At 38.6% G+C, this 19,107-nt stretch overlaps 1 protein-coding gene across 3 annotated transcripts; it reads left to right on the top strand.

The window, feature by feature from the left end:
* Positions 1-8,721: 8,721 nt before the first annotated feature.
* Positions 8,722-18,575, top strand: ddi2 (DNA-damage inducible protein 2). 3 transcript variants are annotated; one of them, XM_079242768.1, is made up of 10 exons: positions 8,722-8,833; positions 8,994-9,163; positions 10,962-11,091; positions 11,306-11,593; positions 11,703-11,829; positions 12,089-12,216; positions 12,904-13,032; positions 13,433-13,536; positions 13,655-13,847; positions 16,225-18,575. In XM_079242768.1, exons 2-10 carry the CDS (start codon positions 9,026-9,028, stop codon positions 17,667-17,669), a joined length of 2,682 nt encoding a protein of 893 aa, XP_079098894.1. In that variant the 5' UTR covers positions 8,722-8,833; positions 8,994-9,025; the 3' UTR covers positions 17,670-18,575. The 3 variants fall into 3 exon arrangements, with proteins under 3 accessions (XP_079098894.1, XP_079098896.1, XP_079098895.1); XM_079242770.1 differs by having other exon boundaries at positions 15,894-16,269; XM_079242769.1 differs by having other exon boundaries at positions 8,754-9,163.
* Positions 18,576-19,107: the final 532 nt, after the last annotated feature.

The following is a 19,107-nucleotide window of genomic DNA, read 5'->3' as shown; positions in this document are numbered from 1 at the left end:
GTGCCACTTCAGGGCTCCAGATTTAATTTGATGGTGGCAGATTCGCTGCTGTCGCCACTTTCTTCAACAGGTGATCGGCACAACGAGTCATTCTCTGCAAAAAAAAAGAAGATAAAGCGTGATTCATACAATTATTGTGTTTGACACATTTAAAGAGTCTTGGATGCATTTGCTAAATAAAAATGCATTTCCAACAATTGATAATGCAGAGATTAATATATCATCCTACTCTGATAAGTTTAAGGTCTTTTTAGTGTAAAAGAATATCGTGATTATCCTACTAACTTTTTCATACCTTGGCTGCCCAACAACTGGCAACATTTTGTAAGCTTAGCTTAGTACATAAACTCAACAGCTACCTGAGCTCAGTTCAAATTAAATGAAGGCAATGTTTCAGCAAGAGCCCATAAGAGTATCTTAAATGCAGACATCTATTTTGAAACTTCACAACTATCCGCTAAAGAAAGAATGCTTTTGCTGGCTACATACTACGTGATCTTGGTTTTCTCTCCAAATAAGGGCTGACAGACAGCTTGCAGGTCACAGCGGTGAGTACAAGCAGCATTACAATTCCAAAAATGAGGAGGGTTTGACCTGTTAAAATGAGACAAAATACCATCAAATTAGTTTTCATTAGTCTTTAATGTGAGGCTGCATCAGAAGAAAATGCAGTGAGTGCTTTACCAAAGTTTAAATAATTAGTGGTATGTTTAGTCTCCTTTTGATCAGCCAGAGGGGTTGTACTGGTGGTCGAATGCGTCATCTGTGTTTGAAGCCCCTCACGGTGGGTTGTTGAGCTTGGGTTTACGTGATTAGGGGGCTGTTTTGGTCCCTTTTCATTGGCCAGAAGGGTGGTACTGGTGGTAGAATGTTTCATCTGTGTTTGAGGCTCCTCATTTCGACGGTGAGTTGTTGAGCGTGTGATTGAAGTTGAGGCCATTGTGTTCAGATTGTGCTTCGGTGTGTCAAAGCAGATGGCATCAGAGGTTAATGTTCCACGAACTTTCACCCCTGTGTCTTTACAGCTAGAATAACAGAAAAAGAAAAAACATAGATTGAAAACAAAGAATATAGTTGAAGCTTCAACATTTTATATCATGTAGCAATAAATTGCTGAAACACTAGAACAGGGCGGTCTTACTCTGTCCATTTTTGACAGCGATTGTCATCACCGTGGCTGAAATATCCTTCATCACACCTTACACAGTCTGGTAGGTAGTAAAGAATCATTTATTACATAATAAGTCCCTTTACATGTGAGAAATATTGTAAAATATCTGGGTTTAATACCATCTCCTCTTTGTTCATATCCTTTGTCACACATGCACAGCATGGCACCTTTAAACTTGGGAACAAATCTTGATTTGCATTGACATTTTGTGTCTTTCACTTTTGTACACGGTTCTTCAATAAAACTCCAAGAATCTGGGGGAAAAAAGTTAAAACCAAAAGACAGTAGAAAAATAAAACATTTGTTCAGTCAAAGTAGTCACAGAAATATAAACTTGAAAGGCAATTTGGGAAAAAAAATTCTAGAAGAAAGAAAAGAAAGCATTTCTCTTTTCTAAATCCTTGATTCAAAGTGTTTCAAAGCAAAACAGGAGGTTTATAAGAGATTATTAATATTACAGTTGTTTTGGTGTGTCTTATAAATGCTTTAACTCTTACCTGAAAAACACTCTGTACATGGTTTGCACTTTTTAGAATAATTGTCCGTGTCCTGGTAATAACCATCAGAGCAAGGTACACAATTTTTATTGCCACGTCCATTTTCATTTACTCTTTGACCTTCACATATTTGTCAGTGTGAAAAGAAAAACACATTCCAAGCATTAAAAATAAAATGACAAGCGCAAAGACAGGACTCTTCAGTCATTTACAGAATAAAGAAATGTAGGTTATAACACACACAAAAAAAATCCTACTTTACCTTTATTGCAACGAAAACCATTCATGGTAACGACTTCATTAAAGGCCAAAATCAGTATCAGCATGCTGCTCAGAGCCATTGCTAGTCTTACTCTAACCACAGTGACACGATGTGCTCCTGTGCACAGCAGAACGGAACAGTGTGGGACCTGAAACACTGCTATAATACTGAATGAAAAACAAACCTGAAAAAAAACTCATAATGACGTCATGTAAGAGGAAAAAAATCTGAGTAACAGCATGCATGCAGAATATAAGGGAATTGGTTTTATTTTATTGAACCTATTTTGCTTTTTTCTAATAGTTTCTTGTGCTGAGAGATTTTGCATTTCCTTTTTTGCTATATTTTTAATTCTATGCAGTCGTGAAGTCGCTAACTAATATATATATATATATATATATATATATATATATATATATATATATATATATATATATATATATATATATATATATATACATAGCATACAGCTTGATGTCATATATATATATATATATATATATATATATATATAACTAAATATATATATATTTATATATACGTATATATATATATATATATATATATATAACTAAATATATATATATTTATATATACGTATATATATATATATATATATATATATATATATATATATATATATATATATATATATATATATATTTATATATACGTATATATATATATTTATATATTTATATATATATACACTATTCACAGAAAGTTAGGGATATTTGGCTTTCAGGTGACCTGAAATTTATGGAAAATGCAATATGTTCATGCTACAGTGATATAATATCATAAAATTAAGACATTTAAGTAGAAGGATGCACTACTGATTTCCTCATCTCAAAAAATTCATTCAACACAAAAGGTAACAACAATGGTAGTTACATCACAACAAAAAATTTGAACGTCTCAATATCTCGTCATGTGCCCTTGAGCATCAATTACAGCTTGACAACGACGTCTCATGCTGTTCACAAGGCAACTTATTGCCTGCTGAGGCATGGCATCCCACTCTTCTTGAAGGGCAGCCCTCAGGTCATTGAGGTTCTGGGGTGCAGGGTTTCGAGCCTCTACACGACGGCTCAGCTGATCCCACAGGTTTTCAATGGGATTCAGGTCTGGAGAGAGTGCAGGTCATTCCATTTGAGGTACACCAGTCTCCAACAGCCGTTCCCTGATGATGCGGCCTCGATGAGCAGGAGCATTGTCGTCCATGAAGATGAAATTAGGCCTGTGCTGTTCATGTAGGGGCACAATCACTGGATTAATGATGTTATTCAGGTAGTATGGGCTTGTCACTGTACCATTCACAAAGTGTAGGGCAGTTCTGTACCAAGTGGACACCCCTGCCCACACTGTAACACCGCCACCACCAAAAGCTCACCTGGTGACAACAGTGGCTGATGCATAGCGCTCTCCCTGACGTCTCCAACATCGTTGCCGGCCATCATTTCTGCTCAGTGTGAATCGACTTTCATCAGAGAACAGCACTGAGGCCCACTGGTTCCTCGTCCAGCGTAAATGCTCCCTGGCCCATGCAAGACGATGATGCCTGTGCCTGGTGGTGTGGTCAGGTACCCGTGCAGGTCGTCTAGCACGCAGACCACGCTGATGGAAACGGTTTCGAATGGTCTGACGTGACACTTGGGTGCCTCTCACCTCTCTTAAACGTGCCTGGAGTTGAGTGGCATTCATCATCCGGTTTCTCAGGGCAGTGTTCACAATGTAGCGGTCATCAGCACGGGATGTGGCCAAAGAACGTCCACTTCTAGGCCTTTCTGTGACTCTTCCAGTCTCTCCATATCTCTGTTGCAACCTGCTGATAACACTCTGTGACACTCCAAGCTCAGTGGCCACTTCTGTCTGAGAACGTCCTGTTTGAAGCATCGCAATGGCAAGGGACTGTTGTTCCATTGTTAGATGTCGTCTTGGTCTCATGATGTCAAAATGTGAACAGCATGATGAGGACAACTGTTTAAACACCAGCTCTAATTGAACCAGGACATTTATTGGTCAATTCAAGGATTACACACCTGCCGTGATTTTTGCCGTTAAGCTCCTTGTTAGAGAACAGCAACTTGTGCAAAATTTATTGAAACATTTAACAGGTGGACATGTGCATTTAAAAGCTTAGAGAAGATCACATTAAGTTCACCTGTACAGGTTTGAATGCATTTTAGGCTTGTTGTGAAATTTCACCCAAAAGCTGTATATATATATATATATATATATATATATATATATATATATATATATATATATATATATATATATATTTATATATATATATATATATATATATATATATATATATATATATATATATATATGACATCAAGCTGTATGCTATGTATATATATATATATATATATATATATATATATATACATAGCATACAGCTTGATGTCATCCATGCACAGGAGGTGGCTGATGGTGGCACCATTCCTGAGTCAGTTTCCATAGCCAGTCTTGCTGATTGGTTGGCTGAGGGGGTTCAGGCCTATACAGAACAGTAGCGGGGACAGGGCATCTCCTTGATATATGACACATTTGATGGAGACTTGTGCAATTGGCTTGAAGTTGGCCTCAAGGCTGGTCTGCCACCCCTCACTGAGTTTGCAACGAAGGTCCTTATGTGGCCGCTGATCTTGTACAGCTTCAGACATTCCAGGATCTATGAGTGTGGCATTGAGTCGTAGGCTTTCCGGTGGTCAGTCCAGGCGGTGCACAGGTTTGTCCATCTGGTTTTGCAGTCTTGGGCGACTGTTCTGTCAACTAGCAGCTGGTGTTTCTGGTTTCTTTTCCAATGCCTTTCTCTGTCTCCGTCATGTATTGATCCATGTGCCAACTTACCTCAGCCACTATGATGCCTGACTGGAGCTTCCATGTTGTGGAGAGGCAGGTTATTGGCCGGTAGTTGGATGGGACTGATCCTTTGTTGGGGTCTTTCAGTAAGAGGACTGTTCGTCCCTTGGTCAGCCATTCAGGGTGAGTCCCATCCTTCAGGAGTTGGTTCATTTGTGCTGCCAGGTGTTCATGGAGTGACATCAACCTCTTTATCCAGTAGGCATGGATTATATCAGGGCCAGGTGCTAACTAGTTCTTCATACCTGAGAGTCTATACTGGATATCTGCCACCATGATGGTAACTGGATCTTGTTCAGGGAAGGAGCTGTGGTCTGCTCTGAGGTCTTTTAACCACTGTGCTTCACTGTTATGTGATGCCTCCTTCTCCCATATGCCTTTCCAGTATTGACCCGTCTCCAGCCTTGGTGGGTCAACTTGTGAAGTATTACCCTGCCACTGGGAGCACACTTTAGCTGGGTTAGTTGAGAATAGCCAATTTATTCTTCTGGCCTCCTACATTCAGACTCCAACTCAGGAGATGCTCATATCCTAACTATAAGATTCATGAAATAGGAAGGTTTTCAGCTTGATCTTAAAGATAGAGAGGGAGTCTGTCTCCCAAACCCAAAGTGGGAACTGGTTCCATAAGAGAGGAGCCTGATAGCTAAAAGCTTATCCTCCCATCGTACTTTTAGAGACTCAGGGAACCACAAGTAAACCTGCAATCTGAGAGCAAAGTGCTTTATTTGGAATATATGGAACTATGAGATCATTTCTGTACAATGGAACTTGGTCATGGAGAGCTTCATAGGAGAAGAATTTTAAACTCTATCCTGGATTTAACAGGAAGCCAGTGTAGAGAGGCTGAAACTGGCAAAATATGATCTCTCCTGCTAGTCCTCATCAGAACCCTCGCTGCAGCATTTTGGATCAGGTGGAGACTTTTCAGGGCATATTTGGGACAACCCATAAATAAGGGATTGCAGTAATCCAGTCTGGAAGTAACAAAGGCATGGACTAGTTTTTCTGCATCTTTCTGAGACAGGATGCCTCTCTGTTAAAAAACACAGGAATTCAGAGTTTTAAGGTCAGAAAGTTACATAATGTGAAGTTGGAGAGCATTCAAAATGTTATATTCATGTTTCTCTCATTTAACCCCATGACAAACTACTTCTTGTCTTTTTGTTTAAATTATATTTCTTTATATTCAGTTAACAAATTTTATTTATTGATATTAATTTATTTACTCATATCTATTGATTCATTTTCATCTTATTTACCTATTAACTGTATTCATTGTTATTCATTTGCTTTATATTTAAGTGACCTTATTTTATTTCTGTCTCTCTTTTTCTGTTGTTTTCCTGTATTTATTTTGCTTTTATGGAATTGTGAATTAACTCAGGCATTCATCAACAACCAACTCTGATATGTTTTGATGTCTGTCCTGGTCAAGAATCAACGCTGTGTTCAAATTTCAGACATAACCTTGGCATGTTTTTTAGATTTAAGTTTATACTGCAAAACTTTCTTCAATACTTATTCAATTTGCACTATTTAGCTCCTCTAGCAGCAATAAAACAGTCCCTGGGAATTATTAACTGTTTTAATATTGGGTCTGAATACCAGCACACCTTCAAAACTTTTTTAATACATTTTTTTTTCTCTTATAGCTTACCTGAACTGTTTAAACTTGTGTTTGACAGTGTTCTCACTCAAATCCTTTTAATAATAAGACAGACACACAAAAACATTAGATAATCATCTTCACAATGACTTTGTGTGTGCTTTACATGGCTTTTGCATTTGTGAACAGACAGATCATTCAATACTATTTATATTTATTTGTTATATATCCGTTTTGCCTATGATTCTCATTTTAGAAACATCAACATTGTCAAGTGTTATTTTTTTGCCTCACAGCAACTTGTGCCAAAACATTTTTTTTTTAACTTTAGGAAACAGATTGATATACAATGAAGTAGTTATTTTTATCTTTTTTTTTTTTTTTTTTTTTTTTTTTACCCTTTTTCTGGGCTTTTTGTACTTATCTCAGGAAAATAGGCAGGCTGTGGTTTTACTTGCAGAAACTGTTTTGCCAGTAAGAACATCACATTGCTTATTCGCGTAAGGAGAGCAGGTGGAAAAAAAAACATATTCATGGTAGATCTGCAAGATACAACCACTCAAGAACGCCTGTTGAGAACGGATGTAGAAAAAAATACCTCCACTCAAGGTTTGGCTGGCTCTTATAAAGGAACATAATATATATATATATTTTATTTTTTTTATTTTTTTTTTTTAATTAGAAAAGCATAAAAATAATCATGCACAAGAGATTGGTTGTGGCGGAGGTATAATGTTATAACAATATCATACATACCGCAATTAAACATACAACATTTCTAAATAAAATGGCATAAGCAATTCATTCTTTAATTTTTAGAAGTAACAACTCAAGTAGACCCTGAGGACACTCAGATTGTATATAATAATCCTAATTTCTAACAAATTATAAATAGGGTAATAAATACATAATGGGATTAAAGCCCCATTGATGAATGAATAAATAAAATTTGACGACTTTTATTTTTAGAAAAATACTTTTCTATAAATGACCAGAAGCCTGTAGAAATTATTATAGTAAAATAATAACATATATTGAGTATGGTGACACTCAAATAGTAATTGGTGTGTAGTTGGTGTATTAAGTATAGTGTATCAAGATTTAAGGACGGCAAAGTAAACAAATAATATTTAGTATTTGAATTTCATAGTTTAAATGTACTGCAATAAAGTTTCTAAAGTTGTTTTTTTGTTGTTTTTGTTTTTGTTTTTTGTATAACTTGAAGGATAGTGCAGATGAATATATCAAAATAAAAATATATCTAAATCTATATATTGATCACGTGATCAGTCAGCCAATGACATTGATCTCAATGTGAATATCGTATATCAAACATTGATAGAATTTCCTTTACGCATGAGCTCAGGAATAAAAATATACATTATATTCTAGTTGCTTTGTGAGATTTTGATATGAATGGAAATAACTGTTCAATTATCTGTGATATCCTTCTCAGTCCATGGATCATAAACGGAATTTAATCAAAATCAGATCGTGACTGAGTTTGAGATATTGGCAAACATCAAATCACAATCCTTTAAATTAGTATATCACATCAAACTGATCATTTTAAATATCAATTATTACATAATATTAATAATACCTACATTACATATTCACATGAGAACGTTTGGTGTGATGGGTACATTTATGAAGAAAACATTTGTAAACGTCTATTCATACCAAAATAATGAATAAGGTAGATAATAAAGATTAACATCATCAGGGAAAGAATTACTCGTAACAATTTCCAAAACCACCTCATAACCCAGCCGAACTGGTGGCTTTGATCCATCTTTAAGGTGTTTTGCCAACTGCCAATGAACATGAAGAGGACAGGAAAGAAAGAGCATTTTCAGTGCATGGACCACGGGCACTTCACAGACACACGTTTAGTGTCCCAGCCGGACTCCATCAGTTCTGGTCGCTCTCAGCTTTTTCAACATTTTCTTTCTGTAAAGAGTATATCTCTTGCACTATTTGAGCATGGTTTATTGTTTCTGCACATCCACATGCGCATTTTCCATCAGGATGTTTTCCTGTTAGAGCCAGCCCACGACTGAGTCCAAAATTACCAAGTCTCGACTTAGTGGTGACTGCTGAGTGTCGCCCATTTTTCAATAATCTGACTTTTAGTGAGACAACATTTCTGTGAAGTGGCGCTGTACAATTAAAGCTGAATTAAATTTAATTGAATTTAATTGACTTGAACGGTAGATGGCAGCATTGCGTCTTAGTTGTGTCTTTTATGCATATCAAAGTAGAAGAGGAAGAATACAATAAACCTAAAGAAGAAGAAGTTTTTACGACTTGAAATACGACATGTCAAAAAGCAAGCTGAATAAGATGCGGCACATCTGAGCCTTACTTGTTATTTTGTTATTTTTAGAAGAGAAACTGTCACATCAGTCATTTACCTAGTAAGTCCGAAGCAGTCACTGACTTTTAGTTTTATCGCGGTTTCGCTTTTCATACGCTTTTTGATAGAGAGACTTGTGTAAATTTGGGGTAAAGAAGAAATAGTCAACCTTTTTTCCTCTGTGGCACAAGGAACCACATTAACCGCATTTTGTTACACAGGGTTTGTCCAGCGATCCTGCCCCAAAAAAGCGATGCTGGTCACCGTTTTCTGCGCGCCGAGGGATCGCCCAGAAACTACATTTGCCCTCGATGTGTCCCCGGAGCTGGAGCTAAGAGACTTTGTAGCACTTTGTGAACTGGAATCAGGAATCCCAGCCGGGGAAATTCAGGCAAGATCCTCAATAGGTGGAACCAGGATTTAACATGGCTAGCAGCTAATGTGGCTAGCTGGGTCGCTAGCATGAATCGGAGTTTGTGGTGATCTGAGCTGTTGCGAAACGTGTCTGTCTGTCAACAAGAGGCATATTTTCCCACTTAAATGTTACACGTTTAGTAAATAATACTAGCATTGTTGTTAACACAAGCTAACATAAAGTCATCCTTATGAAAAACTTCCAGTTTTACTCGCTACTATAACCCAATGAAGAAGTGTAGTTTAGAGTGAAGGCTATGATAAACAGAATAATTGTTGAGACACATGAGGTTTGTACATGTAATGTTATTGTCATATTCTCAAATATGTTTAAATTAAACCTGCTCAGTGAAAATAGCTGGTATTATTTAATCTAAAGTCTTGCTGCTGTAATGCAGTTATATTAAAGAAAAAAGACCTGTTTACAGGTCTAGTCTAACTAAAGAATGCTATATTTAAAATGTATTTTTGAGTTTAATTAATTTAATCAGCTTTAAATCTGGCAGCAAAATGAAAACTTGTCCTTTCTGGCTTTGTTTAATGCAGACTAGGCAACAACAGTATAGCAAGCCATTTTTAATGACCTGTAAACATCCTGTAAATGTAAAGCGACAAAAAAAAAAAAATCATCTTGGTTGCTGACCATCACATAACTTCCTTTTAGGGCTGATTTTTTTGGAAGTATGTGTCAATTAAAGTAGAGTTAAACCTCCAAATAAGCATAATGCCATTAAAATAACTTTTTTTTAAAGGTAAAGATGTATTAAAAGAATAATCACAAATTCATGACCAAATATTTTAGTTTTAAAGCTACCAATTTATGTTGTTGAAGACTAAATGGCATAGTATTTAAAATGAATCATTTTACGACGTTCTGAACACCTTATTCGTTTAAAATGGGAATTTTCTTTCTAGTTCAGCCCTTTTAGTGAGTGAATTTGCTGCTTTTGTGCAAAATCTATGAACATCACTTGAACCGCTAGTTTGGGGAAAAAAACCTGTTCGCATTACGTTGTGTTGTCCTCTAACACAGTGTGTGCACATTGTCTTGACAAAAACAGACGTGTAGTGAACAAATCAGTCAGTAATTACAACGGTCATTTAATGTAGCCCATTTGTAGTTTTTAGTAACTTCGAGATATGCCACTATGTTTTATTTCTACTGCCTTAAAAAACAATTTTCCAAATGAACTCGCTTATATAGTTGTTATTAATGCTGTTAATCAGTCCTCTTAAGTTTTTTTTTTTTTTTTTTTTTACCCCATTAACATGCTATTTAGATGTTTTTTATGTGCTAGAAGACATAAGAAAACATTGAGTAGACACTGATTAAGTCCAGATTTAGGCCATATTAGCTGGCAGAAAGAAATGTGAAAAGTTATTTTATGGCAAAAGTTAAGGCAATTTATTTTAAAATCCAGAAATTATGAGGAGCTCAGACCAGTTTTAAGGGTGTGAGCTGTTTGAGTGGACAATCTGGAAACTGAAAGTGAAAATAAAAAAATAAAAAGCATGACACAGATCAAGTAGATAACAATGATATAAAAGCATCTAGGACTGGAGCCAAAGGTAATTTTATCTTTATTTCAGGTTCTGGCCAGTGAAATTATACTGTACATTTTTATTATTTGGTTTACAGACATACAGTAAATCTGGATTTACTGTAGGGGTACTGTAGCTTTATAATTAAATCAACATTTAACAAAAAAATTGTAAGAACTGGTGAATCTTTTGTTGAGTTATTGTTGAATTATTCTGAACATTTCTGTATCCAGATCACATATGTAGAACAACCCTTAAAAGACCCAACTCGTGCCTTGGGGACTTACGGTGTAAAAGATGGGGATGTGGTGGTTCTCCGACAAGCCAACAGAAGGCCGCCACCAACTCAGCCAGCTTTTCCAGGTAAAGGTTGGTTTTTTTTTGTTGGTTTTTTTTTTTTTTAAAATTATTTGATGACAACAGAGACTATCAAGTTTTAGGAAGTGGCGTAAAACTGAATTTTAATTTTTATGTTAGTATGTCTCTGGATAAATAAGTCATCTAAATGATCAATTTAGCAAGTCAGATCTTTGCAGATTCCGCATGGTATCCTGTCACCCACATCTATACTCCTCAGGTCTGCCCCATATTGACTTTCGTTCCATCAATGTCCCGGGCACCTCTTCTTCGACTAGTCAGCGTGGTGCCATAAGGCCACAGCAACAAGCTCCACAGCAACAGGCTCCACAGCAGCAGCAGCGTGCCGCACAGCCTTCCACGCCAATGGCCTTTCGTGGCTCCTCTCCCCAGGGCCTGGACGACCCCGCCTTACTTCAGCAGATGCTATTATCAAATCCGCATGAACTATCACTACTCAAGGAGAGAAATCCTCCACTTGCTGAGGCTTTGCTGAGCGGAGATTTAGGTGAACAAGAACATAAAACAAAAAGAAAAAAATATGATTGTTATGCCCCAGTTTGTAAAAATGGTCATTCAATTTAATCAATCAACTAGTTTCCCTGAATTTCTTTTAGAGAAATTCACCAAAGTGCTGCTGGAGCAACAGCAGGATCGAGCCAAAAGGGAGCAAGAAAGAATCAAACTTCTGACTGCAGATCCTTTTGATTTGGAAGCCCAAGCAAAGATTGAGGAGGACATCAGGTATGGGGGAAAAAAATTAAAGGCATTTAGTAAAATGGCATTTCAGTCAGAGACAGCTTATTACATAATACATATTCATCACGGCACAGGTTTGTCTTCATTTGATTGACATTTGATTGTTTCATTGCGATTGCCAATAATTTGACCCTTTTCTGGACCTAAATGAGAACCTAAAAAGCAAAAGCCACTTGTTTACTACATATACTTAGCTTTTATTGCTTTTTCGAATCTCTGACTTTTGGATTTGTGCATGTTTCAGGCAGCACAATGTGGAAGAAAACATGACCATTGCAATGGAAGAGGCTCCAGAAAGCTTTGGACAGGTGGTCATGCTGTACATTAACTGCAAAGTGAATGGCCACCCTGTGAAAGCGTTTGTTGACTCAGGTAATGAACATAAAATCTCAACAACTGTTGTAGCTACAAGTTTGTTGAGCAAGACTCAACGCGTCAAAGTCGGCGTTAGTAGAAATATTATGTTTCCTAACATGTTTGAAATATTGCTATTTAGTGTTTTTATTTTTGATATAGATGTAGAGTGAAATCTTTTCAGGCATGGTGTGTTTCATTTCATGGTATGCATTGGCTCGACTCCGGTTGTTGTTCTGGCATGGTAGATAGTAATATATTTAACAGCACGTTTTCAGTACCATCTCAGCTGATATTCCAAGTTGAGCTGAGCGAATGATAAGTCATGCACACACTGGTACACATCCTCGGTCTTTGAAGAGAGAAATCTAGTTTATGGGTATAGATTATAGATTTTTTTTGAGTTGGAAGTTGTTACAGAGGAGATTTTCCTCTGTAACTCTGAATGAATCTTTCTAACACCTACCCTGTTTACTGCCTGCACACTTGGAAATTAATGTATGTTATTAACCAAACGCTAATGTCAAAGAACAGTAGCTCTATTCTGTGATTAATCACCAGGAGTTTCTCTGCATCTGTGATGGCTTTAAAGTTGCTTTATTTTTCAGTGTATGAAATGACACCATGTATGTCTGTGGGATTTGTTTCCCTTCAGTTACCTTTGAGTTTGTGATTTCCGTTAAAGCTGATTCATCTGGCTTTTAGGGGCCCAGATGACCATAATGAGTCAAGCGTGTGCCGAGCGCTGTAACATTATGCGACTGGTGGACCGACGCTGGGCTGGGATTGCAAAAGGAGTGGGCACTCAGAAGATCATTGGCAGAGTTCATTTAGGTTGGTGTTAAGATTTTCTAATACAAGCACAGCAGTATCTGACCTGTTTGCAGCACAGTTTGAAACACATTAAGATGAGTTTTCCTTTAATGATTATAACCACTGTCCCCCTGTATGCATCAGTCATGAAGGTCATACTGATCGTAGAAGCTTAAACTTGATTTTCTTTTTGGTTCTTAAAGATGTTTATCTTCTCAGAGGCTTCCTACAATAAACTTGATACCTTTTTAACAGCATCCAACCCTATTAACTTTCCACAGATGGCTACGAACTACTTAGACCAATCTAAGCTTACTACGTGCTGTATGTCTGAAACTTGTCTGGCTTTCCATAGGGGTGGTACTTTTTCCCAAACCTGATCAATTCCTTCACACTTTGTTGTTTTCCTCTATGTTTCCAGCTCAGGTCCAAATAGAGGGGGACTTTCTCCCATGTTCTTTCTCTATCTTAGAGGACCAGCCAATGGACATGCTGCTTGGTCTGGATATGTTGAAGAGACACCAGGTCTGATTGCATTTCACCTGATTACATTGAGGATAATTATATTAAAATGGAATCAAATAGTTAAGAAGCTCTGTTTTCACTTTATACTGAAGCCTTATTTGTCACGTTTCTCCGTTAGTGTTCAATCGACCTGAAGAAGAGCGTGCTTGTAATCGGCACAACGGGCACAGAAACACGCTTCCTGTCTGAGGCGGAGCTGCCGGAGTGTGCCCGGCTGGCATACGGAGCCGAGGGGCGTGAAGACGCCCGTCCAGAAGAGATCGCTGACAGAGAACTGGCAGAGGCACTTCAGAGGTCCATACAGGAGAGCGGTAAGAACCTGTCTTCAGTCGCTGCACTTCAGCTCGTTGTTCATTGAGCCTTTTTTCAGCTCTGTTAGAACTACATTTGCATGTGCCACTTAAAGCTTCTTACTCTTCAACCTCATTATGCAGTCATCTGAACTTTCAGTCATATGATCACTTCACGCCATCGCCTCAGCACTTTGATTGTGCTTTCTAATAAGGTGAAGTTCAGAAGTTGAGAAATGGCAGTCAAATAAAACCGGCCTTGGAAAAAAAAAAAAGACATCCCAATTTAAAACTATTTCTCAATGGAAACTTTTTCTATATGATGGATTTGATTTATGTTACTGGTGGAAAAATCTGTAATCTATTCTGGTGAGTAGAATGTTGTTTTTGTGCCTAAAATGTCCAGAATGCACTTAAAATTAGATGATGTTTGGTGAAAATCTACACTTAGAGTAGAGAAGGCATCTGCCCTAGTCAGCATTTAAGAGAGATTTTGAAAAAAAAGATTTTTATATTATATTATATAACGGTCCAGATGGCTTCCTGCAGAGTGTTAGAACAGTACTTGAAGCCACCTTCAAGTGCTGGGGAGGAGATCAAGATCTTGACTCACTTCTGCTAAGTCTATTTCATTAATCAGAGAAAATTGGAAACATTTACAATTGTGCCACAGATGAAAAATAAATGGGTGTAAATGTTTAAAATGAAAAGTGAAGCATCCTGTAACTGATTAAGCTGTTTAGAGGAAAATCCTCTGGTGATGAACATTTAATCGGCATTGCCAATAAATGAATAAAAACTTGAGTTCAAGCTGACTATTACACGTTATTTTTCTCGTTTTATGCTTGAAAAGTATTTAGAAATGCATGCAGCGTTGACATACTAATAATACTGCTACCAGTATAACTAATAGTCATCTTTATTTAACTCCCATTAATTAAAGACTTATGCCATGTCAAATGCAGCCATTTTAAAACACATTTGGCTTTATGATCATGCTGTAGGTTGACAATCTTACAAATACATGAGCCTGATTTAGCTGTCAAATCGTCTGACTCCTGACATAAATGTTAACCATGTTTAACTACTTATTGTAGGTGTTTACAGCTGAAAAATGTCCTTTAATGTCAGTGTTTGAGCATTCTGTGAAGCAGCCCATCTATTTGTAGGATGCTTGGATCCATTTTTATCAAACTAAAACTCCTTGGCCCATCATAAATAAATGAGTTTGAATAGTTCCTATGCTAAACTTCACATGTTAAACTTTATGCCTTCTGTATCATAGCGAGTGGATTCTTTCTTCAATCATTCTTTAAGATTAATGTGGTATTTTTCAAAAGTCACTTTCACACAATGACTACGTGCACAAAGTCATGTGTTTTCACCAATAGGAGGTTTGTAATCTTCAGGATTCTTAAAACATTGTTGTATGGCTCCCTTTAATGCTATGAAATCGTGTATAATTAATGCTACTGTCATTTCTCGTCTCGGTTATTGATAGTTTAGATCAAAATGAACTCCCATCAGTACACAAACTAAGCTGTAGTGAATTCAGGCTCAGGGTCGACACTGCTGCAAAGCAGTTGTGTAAAGTCTTTTTGATGCAGAGTTAAAATGAGATCATAGTAATGATGACCCCCCCCTCGGTTAGCTCTTAGCTACAGGCAGCTCGTAGTTCGCTAAATGTCAATCATCCTCCATGATGCTCACAGCCCCCCTCTCAGCTCCACCTCTTTGCCCATATTTGTATTTTCCGGGTGAGTTGACACATATGCCCCTACCAAGATGGCGATGGTAGAAACCTCCCACCGAGCTTCTTTTCAGCTCTTCAGAAACCTACGGGTGACGTCACGGAGGCTACGTCCATCTCTTTATATGCAGTCTATGTTTACACTGTAAACCTGTTTGTCAGGTTTGGGCTCAATTTGTTTTGGATTACACTTTTCACATGCGTGTGTGTGTGTGTGTGAAAAGGCGGATAGTTTGGTTGCATGCCCTGTGTGCGACTGCTAACTTTCTCCGTCCCTTTGCATGATGTGTGTGGTGTGTGCCCTAACCCCTGAGCAGGACAGCACTGATGCATTTGGAGACAGCTGGAAAGGGCCCTACCAACCAGGTACTGCAAAATTCACAAGACCATTGCCAGTGCTAAGTCCATTGCTATTTGTTTTTTGTTTTTGTTTTTTTTTTTTCTTTGCTGCTCAGTAGATTTTGTATCTTTGTGTTTACTTATTCACATTCTTATTTTGAATAAGTTTCAAAATTTGTAAATTATCTGTGAAGAGAATTAAAGACTTTAATTTTTTTTTTTTTTTCTGAAGCTGTCTAATGTGCATAGTTCAAATACTATGATGGATTTCATTTCTCTGATTCCCAGTTATATTTTCTCTCACAATAGACACTGCAGATGGACAAACTACCTCACCGCAACCCCAACCATTTACATTACCCAGAACCTTACACCAAATGTCCCCACCTGCCTCCCAAAGCTCCTCTTGTGGTCAACTTCAGAACCCAACCCTGGATCGCTCCCAGTCTGCCCCAGTCACCATGGAGCAGGCAGCGGCACCAGGGCAGCGCCAAGGGCAGCCTGGCCTCCAGGAGCTTCCTCAGACTTCATCCTTAGCAGAGGATTCTTCTCAACCTCAAAGTGGCAACCCTCAACCTTTGTCCCTCCATAGCAGCCCTGATGTGCTAACTGTACCCAGTCCCTCTACAGATGTCCTCTATACATGTACCCCTCCTGCAGATGTGTCCACAGCATCCCAGGATCCAGGGGGTGAGGTTCAAGCTGGAGCTACAGAGGAGAGTCCTGAATCAGTCGAGGAGGAGAAAAGCTCCACGTGCGCCACCTCAGCGGAACTATCCCCCATTCAGCCTATGGAGCAGGAAGCAGCAGAGGCGGATATAGCAGATACCACTGAGGCCTGTCCAAACACACGTGGCCAGTCTGACCTAGTTGAAATGGAGTCTCCATCTGCCTCCCACAATCTGGTGTCCTCTGAGAGGCACCAACCTGAAGGAGATCGCTGCTCCAGCTCTGACAGCATCCCCTCGCTGGCAGCTGCACTGAAGGAGCTGCATGAGCTGCTGGTGTCCAACAACTCTTCTCAATCCCAAACCCGCAGCACTTCCTGCTCGCCATCATGCTCCATCCAGCAGGACTCAGACAAAGCTTCCTCCGAGTCCCGGACCCCAACACCTGAAAACACTCAGCCTACCCCTTCCGCTACCATTACCACTGGTGCAGAAAAAAGTGATGCCAAAGCTAACGATGCTACTGCTGCATCTGAGGAGGAACCATCTCAGTCCACGACCCCTGACCTCTCTGATCAGGACCTGCATCTGGCCGGAGACGCAGCGGACACTCTGTCCAACGAGAGACGGGCAGATGAACCATTGCATGATGAGTCCACTGACTGTGTTCATCAGCCTGAGCCAGAGGTTCCTCCTGATGCTGCTGGGGACTTTGAGTTCAGGGAACCACCTGAGGGGCAGCACGGGAGAGGGGTTGCAGATGGACAAGCCTCTGGGGCCAACACCAGAGACACTCTCCAAACTGAGCACACCTTCCTCGGCCCTTTGTCGGTGGCAGTGGGGTCGCCAGAGGAAGTTTTAAACACCTCATCTCCTTCTGCTCAGCCCCTCCAGCCTCCATCTCCAGCCCCTCTTCCCTCCTCTCCACATCCCTTTATAGAACAGTTTCCAGCCGAGCACATCCAGAGAATCCAGGCAGCAGGCTTTTCTGCCAGGGAGGCTGTGGAGGCACTCGAACAAGCCCATGGGGTTGTGGAGCTTGCTCTGCTGGCACTTCTGGCCCGCAGTATCACTGTGCCCACCTAGACTCATGACCATCAACCATTTAGTGAGTCCCCAGCCTCCTAACTCAGCATCTGTCTTATTTATACCCTGTTATTGATCCAGATGTTTCAGTCCCTTTTCAGGAGGGAGCATGTTAAAGCCACAGGGAAATGCTCTTTTCTTTTCATGCAGAATATTCTAAAACAAAACGGATACTGGTAATACTTTTCCGGCTATAACAGATATGTGAGGTGTGTTTGCATGCAGATGTTTTGGGTGCCCACATTTTTTTTTTTTTTTTTTTTTTTTTAAAGGAAAGATTTGATATCAGGTTAATTTTCTTGTTTTGTTGTCCATCGTTTACTTATTAAATGCTAAATATTAAATTGATTCTTCAACCATTGAATAATATAACTTCCACTTTCATGTGTCATAAAACTATTGGTGTAAAAATGTTTAATTTGTAGTTGAATCGGCTCAGTGATATAAAAAAGGGGTGGTGGTATCCCTAATTGGGTGGAAGACGGCAGGGTGGTCTTCATTGGAAAAGCTGCAGTTTGGGAAGTGGTGCAGAAAAGTTTATTTTTGATCAAGTTCACCAATATTTTTCCCACAGATGAGTGGAAATCTAACTTAGCCATTATCATTCTGAAAATACAGTGCTTGTCAACGGCATTTTTTGATTCAGTATGTCTTTTACAGAAGGTATCTTGTACTGTATGTATGATTTTTCCACAGTTTAAAAGCTTTGTGTGGATTCCAAAACTGCTTGTAGCTCCTGTCCTGAAAGTCCTTTTTATTTTGTGTCAAATCATCCTAGTGTGCCCAAACCTGAAAAACTCCCAGTTTCATTTTAAATATGGCCTTTTAACGGCAATCAAATGTTTTTTCAGTACATCTTATATCGAGGATTTTAATGGCTTTATTTAAGTCATACCAACAATGTTCTGGCAGATTTATTTACTTTTATCTTGTATGGAATTTTAAATTGCAAATAAAATAAAACTAGTATTTGTATAATTTGTGAGTTGGAAGTTGTTGTTTTTTTTGTTTTTTTTTAACTGAAATGTCAATGCTGTGCCTTATCTTTAGAAGTGGAGTCGATTAACAAGAGATTTATTTGAAGATTTAGACAATTGATCAGTGATAATGTTGCATCCTGACAGTCAAACAATCTATTTTGTTGAAGTCATAGTTATGTAATGAAAAGAATACAAAAAGGCCTCTTTGGAGGCCTCATTTGATCGCCACAGGAAGAAAAATCACACCTGTGTCCAGTTTTTGTGATTGCTGCCCAAAGCTCAGACTGCATGGACCTCACGCTATTTAGTCTTTGTGCTTTGGGGGCAAATGAAACATTCCTCTCCAGGTGCGTGTTGGATAGGTTTTAGGATAAGTTGAAGCTGAAAGAAAAGTCCCAAACATGGAGCGTTTATGTTTTCAAGGCAAGGAGAGTCACTGTTTGAGAGGAGGTGTCGTC

This window comes from Telmatherina bonti, assembly GCF_933228915.1.
Source record: "Telmatherina bonti genome assembly, chromosome: 6".
In the NCBI taxonomy this organism is placed as follows: Eukaryota; Metazoa; Chordata; class Actinopteri; order Atheriniformes; family Telmatherinidae; genus Telmatherina; species Telmatherina bonti.
Note: the sequence above shows the minus strand (reverse complement) of the source record. Positions and strands in the feature narration are given on the sequence as shown.

Bases quoted from the DNA above. Each gene is read 5' to 3' on its own strand.
- ddi2 (XM_079242768.1), top strand. From the start codon at position 9,026: ATGCTGGTCACCGTTTTCTGCGCGCCGAGGGATCGCCCAGAAACTACA. The intron at 11,092-11,305 runs GTAAAGGTTGGT...TATACTCCTCAG, and splicing joins AACTCAGCCAGCTTTTCCAG to GTCTGCCCCATATTGACTTT. The intron at 11,830-12,088 runs GTATGGGGGAAA...TGCATGTTTCAG, and splicing joins AAGATTGAGGAGGACATCAG to GCAGCACAATGTGGAAGAAA.